Source organism: Manis pentadactyla, chromosome X, assembly GCF_030020395.1.
Source record: "Manis pentadactyla isolate mManPen7 chromosome X, mManPen7.hap1, whole genome shotgun sequence".
In the NCBI taxonomy this organism is placed as follows: Eukaryota; Metazoa; Chordata; class Mammalia; order Pholidota; family Manidae; genus Manis; species Manis pentadactyla.
This window is the reverse complement of record NC_080038.1, coordinates 106,435,478-106,458,158: the sequence shown is the minus strand read 5'-3', so window position 1 is coordinate 106,458,158 and position 22,681 is coordinate 106,435,478. Positions and strand designations below refer to the sequence as shown.

Below are 22,681 nucleotides of genomic sequence, written 5' to 3'. Positions count from 1 at the left end.
CCTTCACAGAGAGAGGCTCACAGTGTTTTCTTTTGTGTCATTTGCCTCTTGACAATATATCACTAAATTTAATAAAATAAAATTATGTAAAAATCATGTTCCCTCACTACCTAAGTACAGTACACAGAGTGTAGCTGGGGCTAGCGGTATATTCTTTAATTACTGGGTTGACAAATTGGAACAGGAAACTTTCTGTTCTTTAGCTAGGGCATGACTTTTCCCAGAGTATTCATGGTCAGCTAATTTTAAATAGAGCTGTAACACATTCTGGGTGTGGGGCCAGGGAGCTCAGTGGGTTATAGTCCAGTGATAACAAGGCCGCAGCTACAGGGCTTAATCCCGATAGAAAGGCCGGATAACTCACTCAGCTACTTACTCCGACATTAAGTCTAAGCAGCTGTTTCAGTGTATGCCACTGCTTTCAAGAGGGCCTAGACAGGAAGCGGGGTGGCAGGAGGCTTAATACAAGCTCATTACACGGCTGGAAAAAAGCAACTTAAAGTGAAAACTCTGCTAATGGTGGTTGATTGAGTGGCATCCTCTTTCTTTACAACGGACAGCACACAACAGTGCCTTTAAGAGCATTAAGCAGAACAAAGGGCATCTTCCACTGCTCCATTAACACTGCTCTTCACAAATGCTAATGTATTTCCAATCTCCTTCATCACAAAGCCTATTATAAAGTTCAGAGTACATCTATAGTTAGTGCCTCATGGGTCTACCTCCTATGGCCGAAAACAGATCCGATGAGGAAGCAAATACTTTTTGGGTGGGTGGTCCTACCCAAAGAATCACCTCTGTAAGCACACTACACACCACTTCTGCTTTTGCCTATAGTTTCTTGAACAAAGAAAAACAAGCCAGAGGTCTTATTCTCAGCACTTATTCCTGAGTTCTGTGCTGTACACTGCTTTGTCAGTTTCTCTAAATAAGCTGTTATTCATCAAGCTCTTTAGGAAACAAGTTTCAAAACTATTCATCTTTAATATGGGAACGTCATGTTAGATTAAGAAGAGGGCTCCTCACTGAATAGCAAAGAGAAGTCTGGAGAATACCTGACATGATATATTTACTTTATCAAGCTTTAAAACTAAATTTAATTTAGATGGACAGGACCTGAGCATTTGCAAAAAAAAGTCTGTAATTACTGATGGAGTGATCATATTATCAATCTAAGTAATTACACGATTGACCAAAGATCCAAATGTTAAGACAAAATTCCTTTAGCTAAATGTATATTTTTATGCATAGGAGGAAAATGACTTCAAGAAATGCTCCTATTGTCATTTTCTTACAAGTTTACCTGCATAGTTGGTCTAATCTACAAAGAGATGTGCTATGCAACAAAGATACCTTGGCAAAATACAGGCATGGACGATCCAGGCTAATGGATTCTTCAGGAGAGTCTTTTGCTTTGCCATAGTTTCTTGTTAGAGCTCCTTTCTTAAACACTTTTCCTTTTGAAAATCAGCGTATGAGTTTTGATAATAGCCCTACAATCTCAGATAAATAAACAAGGGTGTGTGTGTATGAGGGTGTGGGCAGACACACTCTGATACATTGTCAGTGCGAGTGTTAAATGGAACAACCTCTATGGAGGGCAACTTGGCAATTAAAAACGTACATGCCCTTTCATGTGAAATTCCGATTTCAGGAATGCATCCTAATGATAAATTTGCATATGTATAAAATGGCTTATTTGTAAAAATCCTCACTGAAGCCTTGTTTATAATAGCAAAACATTGGAAACAAACTAAATGTCTACGAATGTGGGCCTGATTAAATTAAACACATTCTAACAGAACACTGCATCTTTTAATGAGAATGAAGTGCTGATATAATATATATATTTATTGGTACTACATATATATACTGAGGTACTGAAATAATATATGTATTTCTAACATGGAACCACCTCTAAGACATAGGTACATAACAGAAAAGGACATACATAATGTGTTCTCACTTGTGTAAAACACAGATCCATAACACACACACACACACACACACAAGGAAATATACCACATATGCCCAAATAAATTGTAAGGGTTTTTTACCCCCAATTTTTTCCTCTGTAAAAATGAGAACTGCCTTATATTCAAGTCCTTATAATATCTCTCATATAATATGGTAATTTTCCATATTCATTCATTTTTATCTAAAGTGCTGTTTGGATAAAGACACATTTGGTTGAAATATTCTCTATCAATGCTAGTTTTGGATATTCATTGAGAGTTTCTGTCAGAATGGTAAAGAAGGGATGTAACTAATTTCTGAAAGTATGGCATCATAACTGCAAGTTTTAGATATTATACAGAAGCTTTCTATAAATGTCACTTTCAAAGCTAATGCAGTGAAAAGCTCTCCCATTAGCCAAAGTCTTTTGACTGTCCATGGAACTAGTACCATTGATTTAATTCTGGTCTTTTTCAGATACATTCATCAAATACTTCCAAAGTATTTATTTACTTTATGCTAGACACTGTTGTAGGCCCTAGGGATACCAACATGAATGAAACCTACAGTCAGAAGCAAGTGCTCATTTGGTTTCCTTCAAATGAAACGTCCCATAATTCCCACTCATTAAATTCTACACCTTCTCAAGTCACTATTTAAATGCACCCTCTAAGAATCCTTCACCATACTCTCACCCAGGCTAAAAATGATTCGTCCCTCCTCTCTGACCCCACAGCTCTTTGTAATTATACTGAAATACTGTATTCTGCTCTATATAATAGTAACTGTCGGTGTGTCTTTCACCCCTAATACTAACTAGCATCTATTGAGCACTTCACTATGTGCCATGCACTGTGCTAAGCACTTTAAATGCCTTCTCTCATTCATGTCTCACAACCTTATGGGATATGTTGCATTCTGCTTACTATGAATGAGAAAACCGATGCTTAAATAAATTAATTCATTTGCCCACAGCCTCCTGAGTTGAGAATCTGAGCTCTTTCTTTTTCTTCAAGTTTTCCAAACATTCTCCCTTCAGTCCTCCATGATTTTCAAAGTTTCAAGCAATTTTAAATTTACAATTTTACAAGCCTCTAAGATGTAAATGGTATATACATGCTGGTGCAGATATAAGCTGTAAGATTCAGAAGGAAGAAGAGAGAAAAGATCAGTTTGGGCCAAGGCAGCCAGGGAGAGAGTGTGTTGGGGAGATGATGGTGAAGAAGAGTGTGTAGATAAAACACAGCGGAAGGGTACATGCATTTGGGAGAGGGGTCCTGCAGTTTGTTCTCAACTACCAGGCTACATAAGTGCATTACACACAGTAGGCATTCAACAAAAGTTCACTGAATTAAAAAAATTATTTGTTAAACTGGATCCAAACCATCTCCTCTGAAATGCTTCTTCAAAAATATTTTTCTATTATAATGCTGAAGAGAAAACAAATATGAATCTGAAAGAGAAAAAAGGTCTGTTGTTCACTCCATTCTCATTCAAGGAAAGGCCTCAAAATGAATTCAAATATATTAATAAGAAATCCGTGAGGACAGCTGCCAACATTCATACATTCAGCCTGCTGTTACATAGCTACTGCTTATTCAGGATTTACACAGGCTTGCCAATGATAGCTGTCGACTGAAAATAAATATTTGATTTTGTTGTCTCACCCTACCATATTTATTAAACAAGTGCTTTTATATAACTATCCTAGAGATTGAAGATACCTAAATCTCCACAAGGTGTATATATATATTTCTGACAAACTCAGGTTGTTAACAGTAATTGCATGGGGGCAGGGGAAGGGGGCTGGTATCAGGTCTTGTTTTCTTTCTTTCCTTTTTAAAAAAACTTTACATACACCTGTTCAAAATATCTAGATTTGGTGGCCAATTATAGAACACTTTTCACAGCAAACTTAGTGAAATAATGTCATTTTTAGCCTCGCGGCTATGGCTTCAAATGATTAGACATGCAATTCTGAACTTGATTTATTTTATGGACAAAGGAGCCCATTTCTCCTCTGGCCCCAGGCCTGAATGCTGGGATGGCAGAAACCCATACTGGAAAAATTTAGTTTTCCAGGTCGATGAGGGTGATTAATGGAGAGGTTCTTTTCAAATCCGACTCCCAAGAGTAAGCTGCTGTGCTCCCTGAAGCTGAAAATGGGATACTGGGGCTGATTACTCCTAGCACCAAATGATTACTGACACAGGTTTGAATGTCACCATTGTAACAGGTAAAGCAAAACAATACAAATAAACAAGAGTTAATGAAAAGAAAATAAAAATGCTATATATTGACGGTAGAAAGCTAGTTTGTCTAACCCAGGTCACTAATTCATGAAAAAATCCATTGAGAGCAATTTAAGTAAAAGGAAAATCAAGTGGGTTTAAAAAACTTTTGGTCTAGTGAGAAATAAGTCAATATTTTGCTCATTCATTAAAAAAATAAGAACAGAGAGCAAAATGATCTACTGAAAAAAAAATTAGTAAATTCAATACATGATAAAATTACAGTAAATACATAAATTTAAGTTACTAGATTATATCTCAAAAGCTATTTAAAAATGCTTCTTGATTTTACATTATGGCCATTTTGTGTGTGTGTGTGTGTGTGAAAATGGGCAGTGGAAGGTGAAGCCAACATGAATGAAAAAGACAGACACAGTCTACACACTACCCAAAGGAGAAGGACTCAGATGTAGTGAGGCTGATCAAGTTGTGAGAAGAAACACAGAGATGAAGACACACTGAGGAGAGACAGACAGACAGAGCAAGGGAGACATGTACATACAGGAAAAGGCAGCAGAGAGAAGAGAGGGAAAGCTAGAAAGACAAACATTTCCATTAGTTTAGCAAATATTTATTGAGGCAGAAACAGATCCGGAGAGATGGGGGAGGTAAATGGGAAACTCCACAGACCTCTGATCTTAGCCCAGTAAACTCTGACTGCAATTGTACAAAATTGTTTGGGGAGCCTGGAAGTGTAAAAGCACTGTGCTAGACACTAAAGGAAGTAAAAGGACATATAAAATAGACACAGCTACCCTCTAAGAAATCATTTAAAGGCTGTATTGGGCCTAAGAGGGAACACTATTTAAAATGATGAAACTGCTGGGAACTTAAAACAGACCTTTCTGCAGTGGTAAGTGGGATTTCTGCTTTGGATTTTCATTTTAGATTATAAAGGCTTTACAAAGGTATGCATAAATGGAGAACTTTCCTTTTTTACCTTCAGAAGTCTGAAGCATAAATAACAACCAGGAGGGGAAATCGCTTTGGTATGCAAAGGTGCTTGGCAGCCTAATCTTTGTTCTTAGAGAAATCAGTCTTGTTTCATTACCTGGTATCTGGGAAATACGTGAAACCATCTCTTACTTTTTTTTGTTAAATTCAATGCTATTTTTGGATCAGTTGGGTCTTAGTGGGAATGAACAATCAAAACAAAATTACAACCCCCCAAAACAACTCTCAAAAAACCCCACTTTATTAATAAATAAATAGCTCCCATTGAAACCTACAACTAGAGAAGTGTTGTCCATTAGAAACACACTGTGAGTCGTATTTTAAAAATGGGCACGATACTAAAAAAAGCTTAAAAGATGAAATTAATTTTAATAATGTTTGATTTAACACAATGTATTTAAAATAACATATCAACATGTAACCAAAATAAAATTTATTAATGAGATATTTTGCATCCTTTTTTCATACTAACTTTGAAATCAGGTGCATGTTTTAAACATATATATATCTCAATTTGAACTAGCCACATTTCGATGGCTCAAAAGCCACATACTGGATACCGTGTCGGACAGCAAAGTTCTAGGATACTGCTTCTCTGTGGCTTGTGTATCCCTTCCTATTGTTAGGGCCACCATAGATCCAGTAAAATAAAAATAAAATCTAAAAAGCAACTTCTGCTTTCCAAGCTTCCTTAAAACATAATACTGTGGGTTTTATTGTTTTGTTTTTTTAATTTTGTTATCATTAATCTACAATTACATGAAGAACATTATGTTTACTAGGGTCCCCGCTTCACCAAGTCCCCCCCACAAACCCCATCCGTCACTGTCCATCAGCTTAGTAAGATGTTGTAGAATCACTACTTGTCTTCTCTGTGTTGCATAGCCCTCCCCATGCCCCCCCACACATTATACATGCTAATCAATACTGTGTTTTTTTAACCTGCTTTCTGATGGTTAACTTTTAGGCTTTAAGAAAGTGAGTTGAGGTTTATATATGGATTTGAGGAGGTAAAGCTTTCTTATGTAAGTAAAACAAGCAGTCCACCAGAAGTTATGAAGGAAAACTTGGGGTGGGAAATAGTGGCTACAGAAGCCAGGCTGAACTGAGCAGGCTTGTCTCAATGTTCTCCTTGCAGCCAAAGTAGCCCTCTCTCAGGCATTTATCACTGTAGAATGTAAGTTTTTGGGGGGACCCACTATGGTTACCCATCTCTGATTTTCTAGCACTTAACAAAATGCCTGACTTACAGTTGGTGCTCTATAAAAGTGTGAGGAACAAATAAATTAATCCAAATAAATAGTTTCTCCTTTACACTAGACCCATTTCAAGTGCTCCATAGCAACACATGCTAGTGGCTACCCTATAGGACAGCACAGATATAGAACATCTCCATCATCACAGAAAGTGCTCCGTCATCACAGACAGCACTGTTCTAGAACAATGGTCCGAAACTGTCTGACTGGTGAGGTGACTGGGGGACCCTACAGACCACAAAATTCTTTTTTCTTTTATGAGCAAGTGATACCAAAAACCAGTGATATCAAATGACAAAAAAGAAGCAAAAGCACAAATAGGTGTGCATTTTACCCGTTTGCAAAGTTCAAATGCAGCACCATATGGTTTCCACTCGAAGAAGAAACTTGGCCACATATTTTTCCCCTAATTTCTGCCTCCCTTTCAAGGACTTCTCTCCTTGATTCCCAGCAGACACAATCCCAACAAGTGCCCCTCTTATTTTCTGAGAAAAGTTGGCAATTTCAAAAGAAACTTTAGTATCAAAGCTAGGGGAAGAATGAAATAAAACATGAAAGTCATGAAAGCTAGTCAAACATATATATATATATATATAATACATAATTTTCTGAACCTAAGAATCCCAGGAAAAGCAGTGAGGTGCTTGAAGAAATCCTACATTCTCTCATCTGAAAGTAGAAGCTGTTAGCTGAGGGGCTAGCACAATTTTGTAGGTACATGAGCTGTATCCCTTCCTTCCCAGCTGCTTGTGTCAGCCAGGAGGCCTCTGGGGTGCCATCTGGGATCCTGGCATATAGTAGTGCACCCAAATCTCTTGCCTCATTCCCCATTTAAGGACGTCCCTTAAGCACACTTTATTTTTCCCTACACAAAATGTTTCCCTGTTTCAAATGCTGTTGCCTACTCAGGCCATCCTACTTAGTTTCACACTGGAGGCCTAAGAAACAGCTGGTTACAGCTGACTTGTAGAACTGGTGGTTCCCACCTTTAGCTCCAGTGAATGAGCTTGCTCTGTGGTTCCCATGCCTAGCTGATGATCAGGATTTCTAAAGTTCAGATTCTTGGGCCCCACTCCAGACTTCTGAATCCAATCTCTGGCAGTCAGGCCTGGGAATCCTTATTCTTAACAGGTATGCAAACTGAAAATAACGCACTCCATCTCATTTAGGGGTTACTGATCTGTTTCCTCCTTACTTGGACAGTCAAGTCTGTGTACCTCTGAATCATTCAGTAAGGACTTTCCCTCCTTTCACTCTTGTCACTTTACAGGGTGACAATGAAACAGGATCTTAAGCATAACATTCATACAGATATTAGGGGACAGAAATAAAGGGGGTTTGCATACAAGGTTTCTATGAACCTACTGTGTTTTTAAGGAAATTAGTGTATCTTTTAACTATATGGGGATCAAAACATCCCTAAACAATGTACTATTAGCCCAACAATTGTGAAGATTCCAGCAGGATGTCTTCATAGGATAACTAACAGTCAGTCTGCCAGCCAGAAAGGCCAATTTTGAGAATACAAAACATGAATATAATCCAGGAAATAAGAAGCATAATTTACCAGAAATCAAAGCTGTTATTGAATTTTAATGTGTGTCTTTGGTGGTCCTCTTTGATATCTCAAATAACAATTACTTACCCTTGACCTATTTTTTCAAATCTTGTATATTTTTTCTTTGGGTCACCAACACTCACAATGCTTCCTGAATAGGGGGGAGGTGGGAAAAGGAAGAGAGAGAGATAGAGAGATTTAAGTTGATTGATTGATTCCCCTTTATTTAATACTAAAAATTAAGATGCCAGAGTCCACAACAAATAAAACATTAAAGCAATATTCCCATGTGGTCTCTATGATTTTTATGGATAATGGTACATTTTATTCAAGTAACAAATAGTAATACATTAATAAAATTAGCGGTAAAAACCCATGCTGCTTATATTCAAAATTAATGATGTTTAGGGAACAAAAAGGACTAGACACAATGCAACATTTACAAAAAGCTCCCATAAAAGAATACTGTAGATCGGAAGATAAAAACATCTAAGAATTTGTGCACACTAATAAAATCACTATCTTCTCTGAACTGGAGTGAAACTGAGCAGTATACTACATTCCCCTCTGCTGGACAAATATCTATTGAGCAATTACTATGCACCCAGTACTGTGCTAAGGGCAATGGGGGATAGAGATGGGTCTAATAAAGAACAAAGTTTAATCATAAAATAATGAGACTCATGCTTTTTAAAAATATACATCCCTGAACCTAACTAAGGCTTTACAGCACTCCAAACATTTCTTAAGAGCTTTACTGAGATACAATTTCCACACCATAAAGTTTACCCATTTAAAGTGTACAGTTTAAGTGGCTTTCAGTAAATTATTTTAGAGTTGTGCAAATCTACTAAATTTCACTGTGATCTAATTTTAGAACATTTTCATCATCCCCAAAAGAAACCTTGAACCTGTTAGCAGCCACTCTTCATCCTCACCTTGGCTTCCCAAACAATTCCTAGACAATCACTAATCTATTTTCTGTTTTTTACAGATTGGTCTAAACATTGTGGAATCAATTTGTTTAGTCAGACAAGAAAATCATTAATTTATCATGTTTGGCCCTGGAAAAAAATACTGATTTTGTTATTTCAAAATATCAAATCCACTATTAGAGGATCAATATTTGCCACCACTCAGAATGTAACTAAAGGAAGTGACGCTGACTCTTCAATGCAGTGCTCAAGTAGGTGCAGAAAAGTGCCCGGCTACAGCAGCATCATGGGAATAAGAGATCAGCTTCTCAAATGCACTACTTTGAAGGGAATCATTTATTTGGATGCCTCCGGCCTTCCTTTCTTTTAGGAAGCAAACATAATAGTATCATTACTTTTGAGTTGTATCTTACCAACAGAGACCTTGCTCCAAAGCAGTGTAGTGACAGTAAGATTTATACACACAAGCAAATTAAGGGAAGGTCTATAGATTCTATCTGCTAACTGTCACTCTTGTTCATTCCCTCCTCTCCATGCCCATGGCCACTGCCATTGCTCAGGCCCTCAACATCTCTTGTCCAAAAAAAGTGTGCCACTTGTTACTTACCTCTAAACTTTACCTTCTCTGACTCCTCTCCCACAGTGCTTTTGGAATAGCGAAACCATGTTAATTCATAAACCGAGATTGTTCTGGGTAAGCTGAGATACACAGTTGCTCTACTTCAGAGTGCTCTCACTCCATTATTTGTAATTCCTCAAAAATTTCTCCTCACTACAGGATCAAGTTCAAATTTCTTAGTCTGGCATAGAAGGCCCTTTACTATCCAGTACCATCCAGCCACCTAACCAGTCTAATCTCATCTTATTCTTCTCTCCACCCCTCCTACTTGACATCCTAGTAATGCTATCAGTATCCAAGGCTTCCGGTCTTTGCAGATGCTCCCCATTTTCCCTTTCCTATGTAACCCATGAATTCCTATTTATTATGTAAATGTAATTCCAAGTCATTCTCCTTTGTGAATTCTTCTCTAATCCTTCTAATGAGACTCACATGCTTCTTCTTGAGGGCAAGAACCTTATCTTTTCATCCCTTGTAATGTCAGTGCATAGATTGGGGCAGCCACTGAATAAGTATTTGTTGATTAAATAAATGTGAAAAAGAAAATAAGTACTCCAGTACCAACCTGAGCACTCCAGACAACACCTAGTGTTAATTCAGACCCACCATAGATAGTACACCTTGAAAAACAATGATAAATGATCCACTATGGGCTGTTCATCAGATTGTTAGGTTTTTGTTGTTGTCATTGTTTGTTTGTTATAATAGAAGTCCATGTTTCAGATAGGTTATATAAGACTTGCACAATATGGGAGTTGTTATAATTCTTTCTATCTTATATTTTCAATTTCAGTTGATGGTGCTGGATTCCACCTCCTCAGTAGTCCAAGTCAGAAATCTTAGACTCATCTTTGATTTATCCCTTACCATCACTCCCCACATGCAGTTGTGCAGTGAGTCCTGGGCCTGTTTACCTCCTTCATACCTTTGGAATCTGCCCCTTCCTCATTACTATGTTCTAGTTAGGCCCTCATCATTTTTAGTTTGGGCTGTGCCAATAGCCTCTTAATTGAACTCCCAACTTCCAGCCTCTGCCCCCTCCAGTCCGGGCTCTGCACCTCTGTCAGGATGCTGTAGCGCAGACCTGATCATATGACTCCCTGGTTCATGACTCTTTGATGCTTCCCAACAGCTACCTTTTAGAGGGTAAAGCTCAAACTCCTTGGCATGGAATGCCAGGTTCTTCATATCTGGCTCCTGCTTCACTCTCTATTTTACTGTCTCCACTTCCTCCCTAGAACCTTATGCTTTGACCATAACAGACTAACTGTAGCTTGTGATCAGCTCCTGCTTAACAGTTTAGCTTCCTCTCTTAAAGCTCTAGTCCCACCACCCACCACCAATTCTACATTCAAGTGACAGTGAATAAGTTAGAGTTCCCAGGCAAACCTTCTTGCAACAGCTATTCTTTGCCTGGAATGTTCTTTTTAAGTCTATTTCCTGGCAAGTTCCTATTCAGGGTTCAGCAACTCAGCTTTGATGTTGCCTCTTCTAGGAAAACTTCTTGATTTTTCTGAACAAAGTTAATAATTCCCCTTCTCTGTACTACTACTGTACTTTCTTGCCTCTCTCTTGTTTTTTCTCTTGCTTGGTACTCAATACATCACATATGTACATCTATGTATTTGTCATCCCCTTAGAAATTGTGTCTTAAGGACAGGAGCCATGTCTTAGTTATCTCTGTATCCTCAGTGTCTCCTCACATGATGCTGTGTGCAGAATATATTGGCTACCCAATACATGGCTGTTGAATTAAACTGAGATGAAACTAAAGGCATTTCCATATTTTAAGAAAGGGACTTGGAGAATGTATTTTGCTTGAGTTTTATCCATAGAATGTCACCAACTTAATTTCTGAGTTGCTATTTCATTTTTCAAATTGTCTCACAGATTTTCTACATCACTGAGAACCATCCTTATTCAAGTCAGCTATTAATGGGTAAGGGACTGGACTTTGTTTTTTGTTTAATGAAACGATGATTTTAAAGTGACTTGAAACCATAGTTTTATTAAGCAGTTTATAGTCTTTTAACAATGTTATACCATTAAGTTGCTGAGCAAACTCGTTTCCATAGAATGAACAAAAGCAAACAAGCTTCAGCCCAAGCCATTTTCTGGATTATGACCAATTGGCAGTGTTCGGTTAATGAGGTTTTATGGTAGTAAATTATTCAGCCTTTATTTCCATGGTATGCAGGGTAAAAAACAAAACAAAACAAAACTGGAAATCAATCCTTTCAAGAGGATTACCGAAAGACAACCATTTTGCTGAAATCCTGCTCCTGAATTTCACTGCCATTCAAATAAAATGGCGTCCCCACACCCATTACCCTTCATAGGAGTGTGCTGCCATCTACTGATGTTAAGCAAGTACACAGGAGGTGCTCACAATTCCAAATCACAAAACAAGCTTTTTAACTACCCTCTTTCATCGGAGCCATTATCATTTGCTTTTATAAATTATACTGAAGAATGTGACAAACATCGAGAACTTAAAATCAAAAGGAAAAAAAATGATAAGCAAAACCAGAATTTTTTCTGACCAGAGCACTTTCGTAAATAGGAAATAAGCTATTCATTTTAAAGTACAAGGATTTAAGAAATCATTAAATACCAGTATTTGAAAATAGAGTTCAGGATGGGATTTCCGTGACAGAAAAGTGCCTTAGTGTATTCTCCTCCATATTAAATGAAGTTGAATTCCAACCATTAAAATATGGTGCCTTTAAAATGAAGATTTGGATTCCTGAGAAAAAGCAAAATAATTCTCCAAATTAACATCACTTCTCTTTGAGGGGTCAATGGGAGAAAGAGTTTTGAATGGGGACTGCTGGGTGTAGGGAGGGACCAGAGGAGAAAGTGAGTGTGGGGCTTGAGGTGGGAGGCTGAAGAGAAATTGCCTGCATTGCACAATTTTGTTGACAGTCAGTGCCTTCTGAAAAATTTTCACTGAAATGTAGGGGGTTTCTTTTGTTTCCAAGAGATTCAGACAAACCGCAATGAACAAGGCAGACCCAGGCTATCTGTCTGTGTAAAACTGAAAGAAGATCCGTTCATTTCAGCTATTGAATATCCCATGGTCTGGCCCTGACAGTCAGTATCGGCGTCAAAGAGGAAGAGCCTGGCAGGTTTGTGTTCTAGGGTGCAGGCCTCACAGTAATCGGTTCTCTGAGACTGAAGGTGAGGCCACTCCCACCCCTTGCCCATGCTTATGATGGGGTCCACTGTGGTATGGACTGTAGGCTGTTCCTTTACTTCCCTGTCTCCCTTCCCCCTCTCCTTTGCCTTTCTGCATAGGCTTTCTACTCCTTCCCCAAGCTCCAATGGGGGCCTTAATTCCCACATACTCGATGACTTCTGTAGAGGGACTATATATGTGTAGTGATTCCTGCTTTCACTCATTCTTTCCCATGAAGAAACCCCATGCCCCAACTTCTTGTGTTGAAAAATATGTTCACTCTCATTTTGTAAAAAGAACATAATAATTTTATACTATTTATTGTGCTAGTTGTCTTATGTATGTTACCTCATTTAGTCCTCACAAAATCCCTCTTATATAGGTACTATTATGATCTCCATTGTTTCAGAGGAAGAAACTGAAATTCAGAGGAGTTGAGTGACTTGCCTAAGGACACAGAGCTAGTCTGGGTCTATGACTCAGACTCAGTTATGATTCATTTCAAAGCCTGCCCCATTGTACTATCTTATTCAAATTTTATACCCCTGTAATAAAACAGTACCATTTTCTGAGCACCTACTGTGTACCAGGTACTGTTGCTGAGGCTTTCACATGCATTATTCTCACTTAATTACCACAATGCTCTGAGGTTGTTAGTGTTATTATCCCCATCTTTTTAAATGAGGAAAAAGGGGTCCAGAAAAGTTAAATCATTTGCCTGAAGTGACAGAGCTGGTGGCAATGGGCTTATGATTTGAATCTGGGCCTTTCCAACTCTAATACTTGTCCTCTTAGCCATACGTTAAACTATGTAAAATCCATACTACAGAGTCCTAAAATGTAGTCAGGATTCTTATCCCCATTTGGCAGATTAGAAACAGAGGCTGAGAGGGGTTAAATAACTTTTCTAAGCTTACAGTGAGTCAGTGGCAGAGAGAGGGCATTGGGAGGGTGATGGTGGTGGAGCAGAGAGAGGGAAGACCAACCTTGCGGACTTTGCAGTATTGCTTAGCCTAGATTTGCTTCGTGAGAAGCACTCCCCCACTTCTCCGTAGTTCTCCCTGCCGAGGTCTGTAAGCACAAGGTAGGGTTGGCAGTTGTACGTGGCCTGCTGGCTAGAGGGAAAGTGATTCTCTCTAGGCTCAAGCATTATCCAGTAGAGAAAACACCTAATTCTTGATTAAAATGTAATCAAAGGTAGTTTTCTCCTCTTTACCATGTTACTCAGGGCAGCACAGAGTAAACAACAAATTATAAAGACCACAGCTCTAGAACCATTACACTTTGCAAGCAAAACAACATTTTGGCACAAGAATAGAATGCTTGTTTCTCAGTCAGTGAACATAAGAGAGCTGTAAATGCATTTTCATTCTAAGAAATCTATCCGAATTTGAATGAGATATATGAAATAACAGTTGTTTTTACTAAAGTGAGGCTGTTAGAGTTTTTAAGTCTAAGGTACTCTCATAGGTCATGTCTACATGTACAAAATAGAGGAAAAAGATTCAGGCAATTTTCTGAATAACTGAACTGAAATATCCAGGCAATTCCTTCATTTTTTCCTTCCCTTTTACACGTGTAGACAGTTGGGGTACACAGAAGCAAAGTGGGTAATGGAGACAGTGTAAGCTTCAAAGGCAAACAGAATTGAGTTCAAACTCTGGCTCCGCCACTCACTTGTCTGGTGACCTGGCCACTTTAGCTTTTTGAGGCTTATTTCCACTGATTTGTAAAATGAGGATATTAAAATCAACCACAAGGGATTATTGTGAAAATTAAACCTGATGATGTATGTAAAAGATGGCCATCACAGCAAGTGCTCAGTAAATGGGAATAATAACTGTTGTTATTACAGTAAAGTTGGTATTAGCACCAGAAGCACTTAATCATATATAGTAAAGTCAGTTGGCCACAGGCCAGCACTTGCAGTTCGGAATGCTCACTGACAGCTGTAACCTGAACCTTTGCCTTTCCAAATACCTCTAGCTTAGAATGTCTCAACCTCAGCACTGTTGACATTTGGGGCTGAATAATTCTTTATTGCAGAAGGGAAAGGATGGATTTACCATTACCACTGCAGAGTGTTTAAAAGTATCCCTAGCTTCTGTCCACTATATGTCAGGGGGACTCATCGTGTTGTGACAATACAAATGTTTCCGGACATTGCCACATGTCCCCTGGAGGGCAAAATGACCCTCTGACCACCTCTGTAGAGTCTTTCTGTGGCCTATAGCCTTAAATGCTCTCTTCTTTTCCTGAGGTCTTTTAGATGGGAATTTGCATGAAACAAGAGGGCCTCCTGTCCTCCAATTGTATCACACTATGATACCTTCTCTTCTAAAGAAAATTGTAAGTTTCCTGATGGCAGGAAATTGTCTTTCTGTGGTTTCCTCCAAAGATTCTTGCTTAGGACAGACAAGTGGGAACTTAGTAAACGTGTGTTTTTTTGCTCATTTTTTTTCATCCATTCACTCAAAAAGCATTTGTAAAGGGCCATATCAGGTACTTTACTAGGAGCTGGGCATACAGGAGAAGAAAACACAGTCCCTGCCCTTGAGAAGCCCACCATCTAAAGGAGGGAAACAGATTAGTAAGGTGTGATGTTTGCTGCCATGAAGGCAGTAAAGAAGAGGGGCTCTTAACTCACTGGAAGAGGCAAAGAAGGGTTTCCTGGGGAGGCCATTTTTGAGCTGAATTTTGAAGGATGAGTAGGAGCTAGTCACACTGGGGGCATGAATTGTGGTAACTAGCCAGTTGTTAGATGCTTTTGTACTATGAGTTTAAAGAATATGCTTCATGGATCTTTGCCTCTTTTCAGCAGAGAATGCATTTTTCTTCAATCTCCTTGACCCTTAACTGGAAGAGGAGTGTTTTTTTAGGCTAGAGTGAGTGTGTATGCACAAGCACATACACACTAATGACTGGGGGGAAGGAGGCTGCTAGCATTTGCTGGTCCTGCCCCCCCTCTCCACATAGAAATACTCCTATAATAATAGGGAAGAGGTTATATTATTATTGTGATTATTATATTATTTGCACGGTTAAGACTATATTAATTTGATCGACTGTGTTGGGCTTTGAGGTTGACGTATCTACCATGATTGATCAGTTGGGAGCTCTTGGGGCATGATCGGAAGATATGTTGCCAGACTGTTTTATTCCCTTTGGGAATGTAATCTTCAATTAAACTTACTACTTAATTCATCTGTAATGTTGTCATCTTAATTGCTTTTTTCAAGTGAAAATATTTAATTTTGGTCAAATTGGGAGTGTGAAGGAGGAAGTGATCTAGAATGCACAGCAAGTCCTGAACTTTCTACCTCATGACTTCAGAAAAGTGCAGGAAGTTCACATAAGCAGGTTCAAACTTCTCAAGGATCAATTACCATTCCAAATGCTTATGAGAAACCACCCCATGAGAAAGGAAGAATGGCACAAAACTCACTTAGCTTCTCCAGGATCTCCTCATCTGTCATCTTGGATTTTTTCCTTTGCCGATCTGTGTTTCTGTACAAAGTACTGGAATTGGCGTTCTCAGCAGAAGGTGGTGTGACCTCTTTATTTGGTGCTGGTGGTGAAGCAATGGATTCAACCACTGAACGAGTGTAGATCTTAAAGATAAGAAAAAAAGCTCTACAATTAAAACAGCAGGTCAAAGAAAGAGTAGGAAGTCAAAACACTGGCATATCAATGCGATTTTTTTAAGACAAATTTTTTAAGCAGTTTCAGGTTCACAGCAAAATTGAGGTGAAGGTTCAGAGTTTTTCCAAATACTCCCTGCCCCTACACATGCCTAGCTCCCCATTATCAACATCCCCCTTCAGAGTGGTACATTTGTTATAACTGATGAAGTTACATGGACACATCAGCTACCCAAGTCCATGGCTTACATAAAGTTCATCTTAGTGTTTGATGAATACTCCCTGTTATGTGTTTGGTCAAATATATAATGACATATACTCATCATTATAGTAGTATAGTTTTTTCACTAGCCTAAAAATCCTCTGTTCTTTGCCTATTCATCCCTCCTCCCACCCTGCCCCCAAACCCTCAATGAGTTTTTGAAGACAAGGGATTTCTATTTAAAAAGAACTTTGAGTTGCTTCAAGTATGCTGCCTTGAAAGCTCTCAGGAGCTAGTCTTTTGAGGTTCCCATATATGATGTGTTAATCCTACCCTTTGTGCCCCTGCTCATGCAGTTCTTCATACCTCATTCACATGGATTTCCTTCTCTAACTTAACTTATGCAGCACGTTTATAACTTTGCACTTATTTGTATATTGCTTGGTACTATTCTCTAATTGCCACGTGCTAATCTTGTATCCCCAAACCACAACTTCAACCAAGGCCCTATCTCACATTCTAGTTTCAGGAACTTAGTAGATGCTCAATAGGTACTAACTGATTAGCTTGATTTTGACTCTATGACTATTCCCGAAGATATCTTTTGACTCACTGGGAAATTGTCACTTGGGACTTACTGATTTTGTATGCTCTGGTCTGGGCGCAATAACTGGTGGGGGCTCATTGTCATCTTCTTCTTCTTCCTCTTCTTCATCTTCTTCCTCAGACACAGGAGGAGCCAGAGGAGGCTCCGATGCTGTTTTCGTACTCTTACGACAAAAACAAAGTTTAAAGACCAGATATTAACTCCTCATTATTTTTCTTTAGGAATGAGACAAGGAAAATGAAATATTTAAGCATATAAAGGGAAGAGGGAACTGCATCTCTTACGAATGAGGAGCGCTATCTATGATTTGGTGACCAGGACCCACCCACATTCAGAGATAAAGTCAGGTCATGGTTTAAACATCATGACATTTAAAAAATCTTTTTACCTTCCACTGAGCTCAGAAACAGTGAACTATTCACTTAATATTTGTAAGTTCAATGTTTGAAACATCAATGAATATATTTTAAAAATCAAATTAATTGCTATTAAAGCCTTGAATTTGTACTGGGCGGATTGCCAATTTATTGATTGACAGTTTGTCAACCAGAAACAGCATGCCTAAAGATCACAGCATGCATATGGATGTGGTATTACTATAGCTCTGCAAATACTCAGTAAGTACAAGCAAGCCCATAAATGTTTCTTCCCTGTTCAGCTTCCTGGAAAGAAGCACTTAGAAAGTAACAGATGTGAAGATCTAAGGAATATCCATCTACATAAATAATTATTCAATCTTAACCAACAGGTAAATGGTGATTTGCAATGTTAAAAACTGTAATAACACCACCAGCAAAAATAACAACCACTAGAAGACCTAGAGTCGGTTCTTGAACATTCATGCTAATGTAGGGGTAACATAGTTCTAAAGCTGGATTTTGAAAGAACTATGGCTGGGGTTTTCAAAGTGTGGTTCCCAGATCAGCATCATCAACATCATCAAGGAACTTGTTGGAAATGCAAATTCTCAGGCTCCATCCCAACCTCTGAGTCAGAACTCTGGGTGTGGGACTTAGCAATGTGTTTTATCAAACCTTTCAGGTGATCTTGATGAGTGCTCAAGTTTAATATAGGTCTGAGCTGTCCAATATGGCAGCCACTAGTCACACATGGCTATTGAACACTTATTATGTGGGTAGTTTGAATTAAGGTGGGTTACAAGCATAAAGTATGCAACAAATACTGAATATGTAATATGAAAAAAATTGTAAAATTATTTCCTTTAATGATTTTTATATTGAGTATATGTTGAAATGATATTTTGAATATATTGGGTTAAATAAAATATATCATTAAAATTAATCTCACCTATTTCTTTTTACTTTTTTAATGTGGCTACTAGAAAATTTAAAGTTATATATGTGGCTTTTATTACATTTCCGCTGGAAAGCACTACTATAGATAGTTTTTTTATTTTTTTGGCTTGTGTGTGTGTGTGTGCAAATATTTACTTGTTTGTTTTATGTTTATGCCTTTGGGTATACTGGCTCAAGATAATCTTATAAAGAATTTTCATTTCTTAAGGACAAAGCTCCTGAGGCAGATACGGGCAGTCCATTAATAGACCATTACATCAAAGGACATAAATCGATGATTAAAAGTTCAGTGTGGGTTTTCTACAGTCATGTATAAACCAATGGTGGGGGCAATAAGGTATAAGTATATATCTGATCGGAGCCAGCAAGAAGGAAGACAACACAGAATCTATGGATACATATTAGAAAGAATATTTGATTGCCCTGAATGGTTTATAGACTGAAGTTTATGCTTACTTGATACTGTTATTTTTATTTATGCACTTATATTTATTTTTAATTTAGCCAAAACAATTAGGCTATTATATTGTATTATGGCTGTGTGCATAGCAACATGTGTTAATCACATTAATTTCCAGATAAAAAAAAATCAGTTTATTTTTGTGAAAGACTAACTTCAGGGCACCTCAGTGGGCACAGGGAGAAATCACGTTTGGGTTATTAGTATTTGTGTTGATATTATTTTGTTGTATAAAGTTGAGCTCTACTTTATGCCAGCTGGGATCAAGAATGCACCAAATCACTGTTTCTTGGTAGAAAGGTAGAACTTGCATATAAACTGACTTTTTATATGGCAAACAAAGCTCTTTTATTAGGCAATATGAACCATGCCTAGCGATAATAAGCTTTATGTGGGCCTATGAAAATCTCTGAAGTCAGAAATAAATTATGGCTCCAAAATGCCTCAAGTAAACTATAAACTCTAAATTAATTAATGTCTAATTAAATGATAATTAAGTAAAACTGTATGTTAGTCATTTAAATGTAGTATTTATAGAAATCTCATTACATTAAAAAACAAATTGTAGGTTAGATTGTCTTATTTAGCATTCGTGATTTCCAATAAATTATACCTAAGCACAAATTAAATGTTACTTGTAATAAAATGACTTCAAAATCAATACTTAGAAAATCACTTTCAAAAATTTGCAGCAAAAAATATAAAGTGGGATGTAGGGGCACTTTAATATATCTGTACAATGTATTACGTAGCTTCCATGAGTGAGAGTGTATATGCAGCCTATGAGGATCTAAAAATGGTCCTGGTGGCAAATATAATGGGCCAAGGTCTAAGCTTCTTGGCCCAAAGCTGAGACTGGAACAAAGACCTATCAGGGCCTACTGGCCAAGACGGTAACTTTGCACATCTCAGTTCTTGCTATTTCACTAGAGATGATCCACCTGCAAAATTTCACTGACTTTTTCTTGACATTCACTACTATCCTCACTATTCTCATTTCATATCAGGGACATTCCCCATCTCCAGTGGACTATTAGAAAATCTAAAGGTTTTCATCCTCTGAAGATTTGTGGGGGAGGAGGAGGACGGATGTTTCTGTTTATCTGGAACTGAACACTATGCTACCATGTTGGTTGGTTGGTTGTTTGGTTGCAGAGAATGAGTGGCCTTCAGTGGACATTATGTTTTGAACGATGGTTGGGCCAGGGAGCCTTAAGTACCCAGCAAGGCACCTAGAACACCAGTCCTTGGTACTAAGAACTGAAATTAACCTAATATTCTGCCCCTCTGTTAGATAATACTGGGACAAGGCGTACTTACCAACCTTGTGTAAATACTACTGAAACTGGGCATACTTTCTTTTCCCTGTGTTAAGCAGTATCATACCAGAGGACTTTCCTGTTCATACATTAAACAACACTGAAAACAAGCAAAAATAACTTAGCTTCTGTCTTAGAAGATAAAACTGAGCCAACTGAGGAACTTTTCTTACTAAGAATAACAACTTACCAAGACTCTCTTCAAGTCCCTCATTTCACTGTATTCACCAATCCAAAGGTATTTAACCATAAACGCTGCACAATCCTAACTGTTCCTTGCCTCGCAAGACCTGCTTTAAAATCACATAGCCATGCTCTTAAACCCTATACATGTTCTCCTCTTCTATCCCCTTTGGACGACACTGCTAACACTCTAGCAAGGTAGGGCTCTTTCTTGCCTCTGTAAAGTTAATATAATTTAGCTCTGCTTGATCAACAGGCTTGTCTGGTGGTCTTTTGGGGAGTCAAAGGCATGTTGCTACACGATTTCCACCAGGATGAGAATTACTATGTCTGATATGTCTTAGAAAGATATAGACAGATAGCACGTAAGGAATATTTCTGTCTTACTGAAATTAGGCATTTCTGATACTCTTATTATGCCACATGGTGGGGCAGAAATTCTTAACTTGATTTGGGTTTTGGACTCTTTAAGATTCTGAAAGGTTTGGCCTATCTCCCTAGAAGAATACAGGTAGACACATGCTTTACATATAATTTCAAGGGTCATTGATCTTCTGAAGCCCATCCATATGGATTCCAAGTATATACCCTGCTCTAGAGAACACACCAGCTAGAGGAATTACCTTAGGGACTCCTTTCTTTGATCTTAATTTTCAAAGGTCAAAGGAATTAGAAATAAGGACTTCAGAGACTTTAGATAATGCAAAGAGTGGTCTGTGGGCCATGTTTGGTGCTTCTTTAAAATGCAGGTTTCAGGGTTCCATTCTAGATCTACTTTGGGAGTGGAGCTCTGGAATCTGCATTTTAGCAGACTCCCTGGGCAATTCTGATGCACACTGAAGTAAAAGAACCACTAATCCAGATGAACAAAATAAAACTAGTACTACAAATCAAAAGCACAATTTGTCAACTGTGCAACAGGTTCGGGAGGCACAAATCATGGCATATTCATATTATTGCTGTTACCTTCCCCTTGGAGTAATAGCTCAGGATGCTAGATGCATTACTTCACTCTCAACAGTACAGTAAAAATATAAAATTTTAAAAGTAGCCTCAAATTGAAGGGTTGGTCCCTGAACAGTATTTAATGTTTAATATACTAATACGAAAGAAGTTACCACAAGCAAGCAGTAAAGCAGATGTCATGTCTTTGGGAGGTACTGCTGAATTCAATATCAATTATAGAACCATTAGTTTAAAACATTTAATGAATACAACATTGTTTCTGTTTTAGTTCCCACCCAGGCTACTAGAGGATGCCAAAACTTGGGAACAGTTCAGGCTATGACTATAAGGGGTAGTCAATCCCATTAAATCGCATCCCATAGGACAGCTAGGTTTACTGGGAATGTTTCTAATGCAAAAAAAAGCATAAGTTGTGTGAAGTGGAATCTCCCCCTAGAAACACAAGGAGAACAGAAGTTGCAATTCCCCATTCCTAAGTAATTGGGCCCACGAAGTAATGTAACCTGAACTTAAGGGTCTAATTCAGTTCATTCATTCAATAGAAACCCAGCCTTAGTCAAGCAGTTTAATTATCTCCACCTGGAAGTCCTGTCAGCCCTTCAAACTCAAACTGCCCAAAAAGAAACTCAGCATCTCCTCACAGAAATGTACAACTCCTGAAAGCTGACATCCTCTTCTTTTCGGCCACCCACATACCATTCTCAGCCTGCAATCGTCCCTGACCACAACCTTTCCTCCAACATCCAATCAATAACCTGAACATCTCTGGAATTTGAACCTCATCTCCATTCCTACCATCACTATCTCACTTAGGCCCTAGTTACCTCTGGCCTGGATGCTTGCAATACTCCTCCAACTGGTCTCCCTTCATCCAGTCTCAACTTCTGTCCTTAATTCATTCTGGACATTTACTGTCAGGTCACTCTTCCCAAAACATAAGCTTTAATCTCCTAACTCTCCTGTTCCAAAAGATTTCGAGGGCTTCCCACTGTACACTGAAAAAGGCCATATTCCTCAGACCACCATTTTAAGGGCCACTATAATTTGACACCAACTTAACTTCCAAGGCTTAATTCCTATGATTCCCTTTCTTGCAGCTCAGTCTTCTTTCAAACTCAGACTCCTCTGACCCCTTGCTCTCACTACTGTGTGCTTTCTCATGCTTTTCCTTTTACCTACAAAGCCTTTCCATCTTCACAGATCCACATCCAATCTGACCTTCAAGACGTAGCTCAAATGC

At 38.3% G+C, this 22,681-nt stretch overlaps 1 protein-coding gene across 11 annotated transcripts in view; it reads right to left on the bottom strand.

Annotated features, from left to right (window-relative positions):
* The window catches only part of PAK3 (p21 (RAC1) activated kinase 3), a 313,135-nt gene that overhangs the window by 46,540 nt on the left and 243,914 nt on the right, over positions 1-22,681 (bottom strand). For all 11 annotated transcript variants that reach the window (XM_036912633.2, XM_057496161.1, XM_036912634.2 and 8 more), the window contains 3 exons: positions 17,229-17,360; positions 16,193-16,358; positions 8,103-8,166 (listed from right to left, as the gene is read on the bottom strand). In XM_036912633.2, coding sequence (XP_036768528.1) covers positions 8,103-8,166; positions 16,193-16,358; positions 17,229-17,360 — 362 coding nt within the window. The remainder of the gene's footprint in view (positions 1-8,102; positions 8,167-16,192; positions 16,359-17,228; positions 17,361-22,681) is intronic.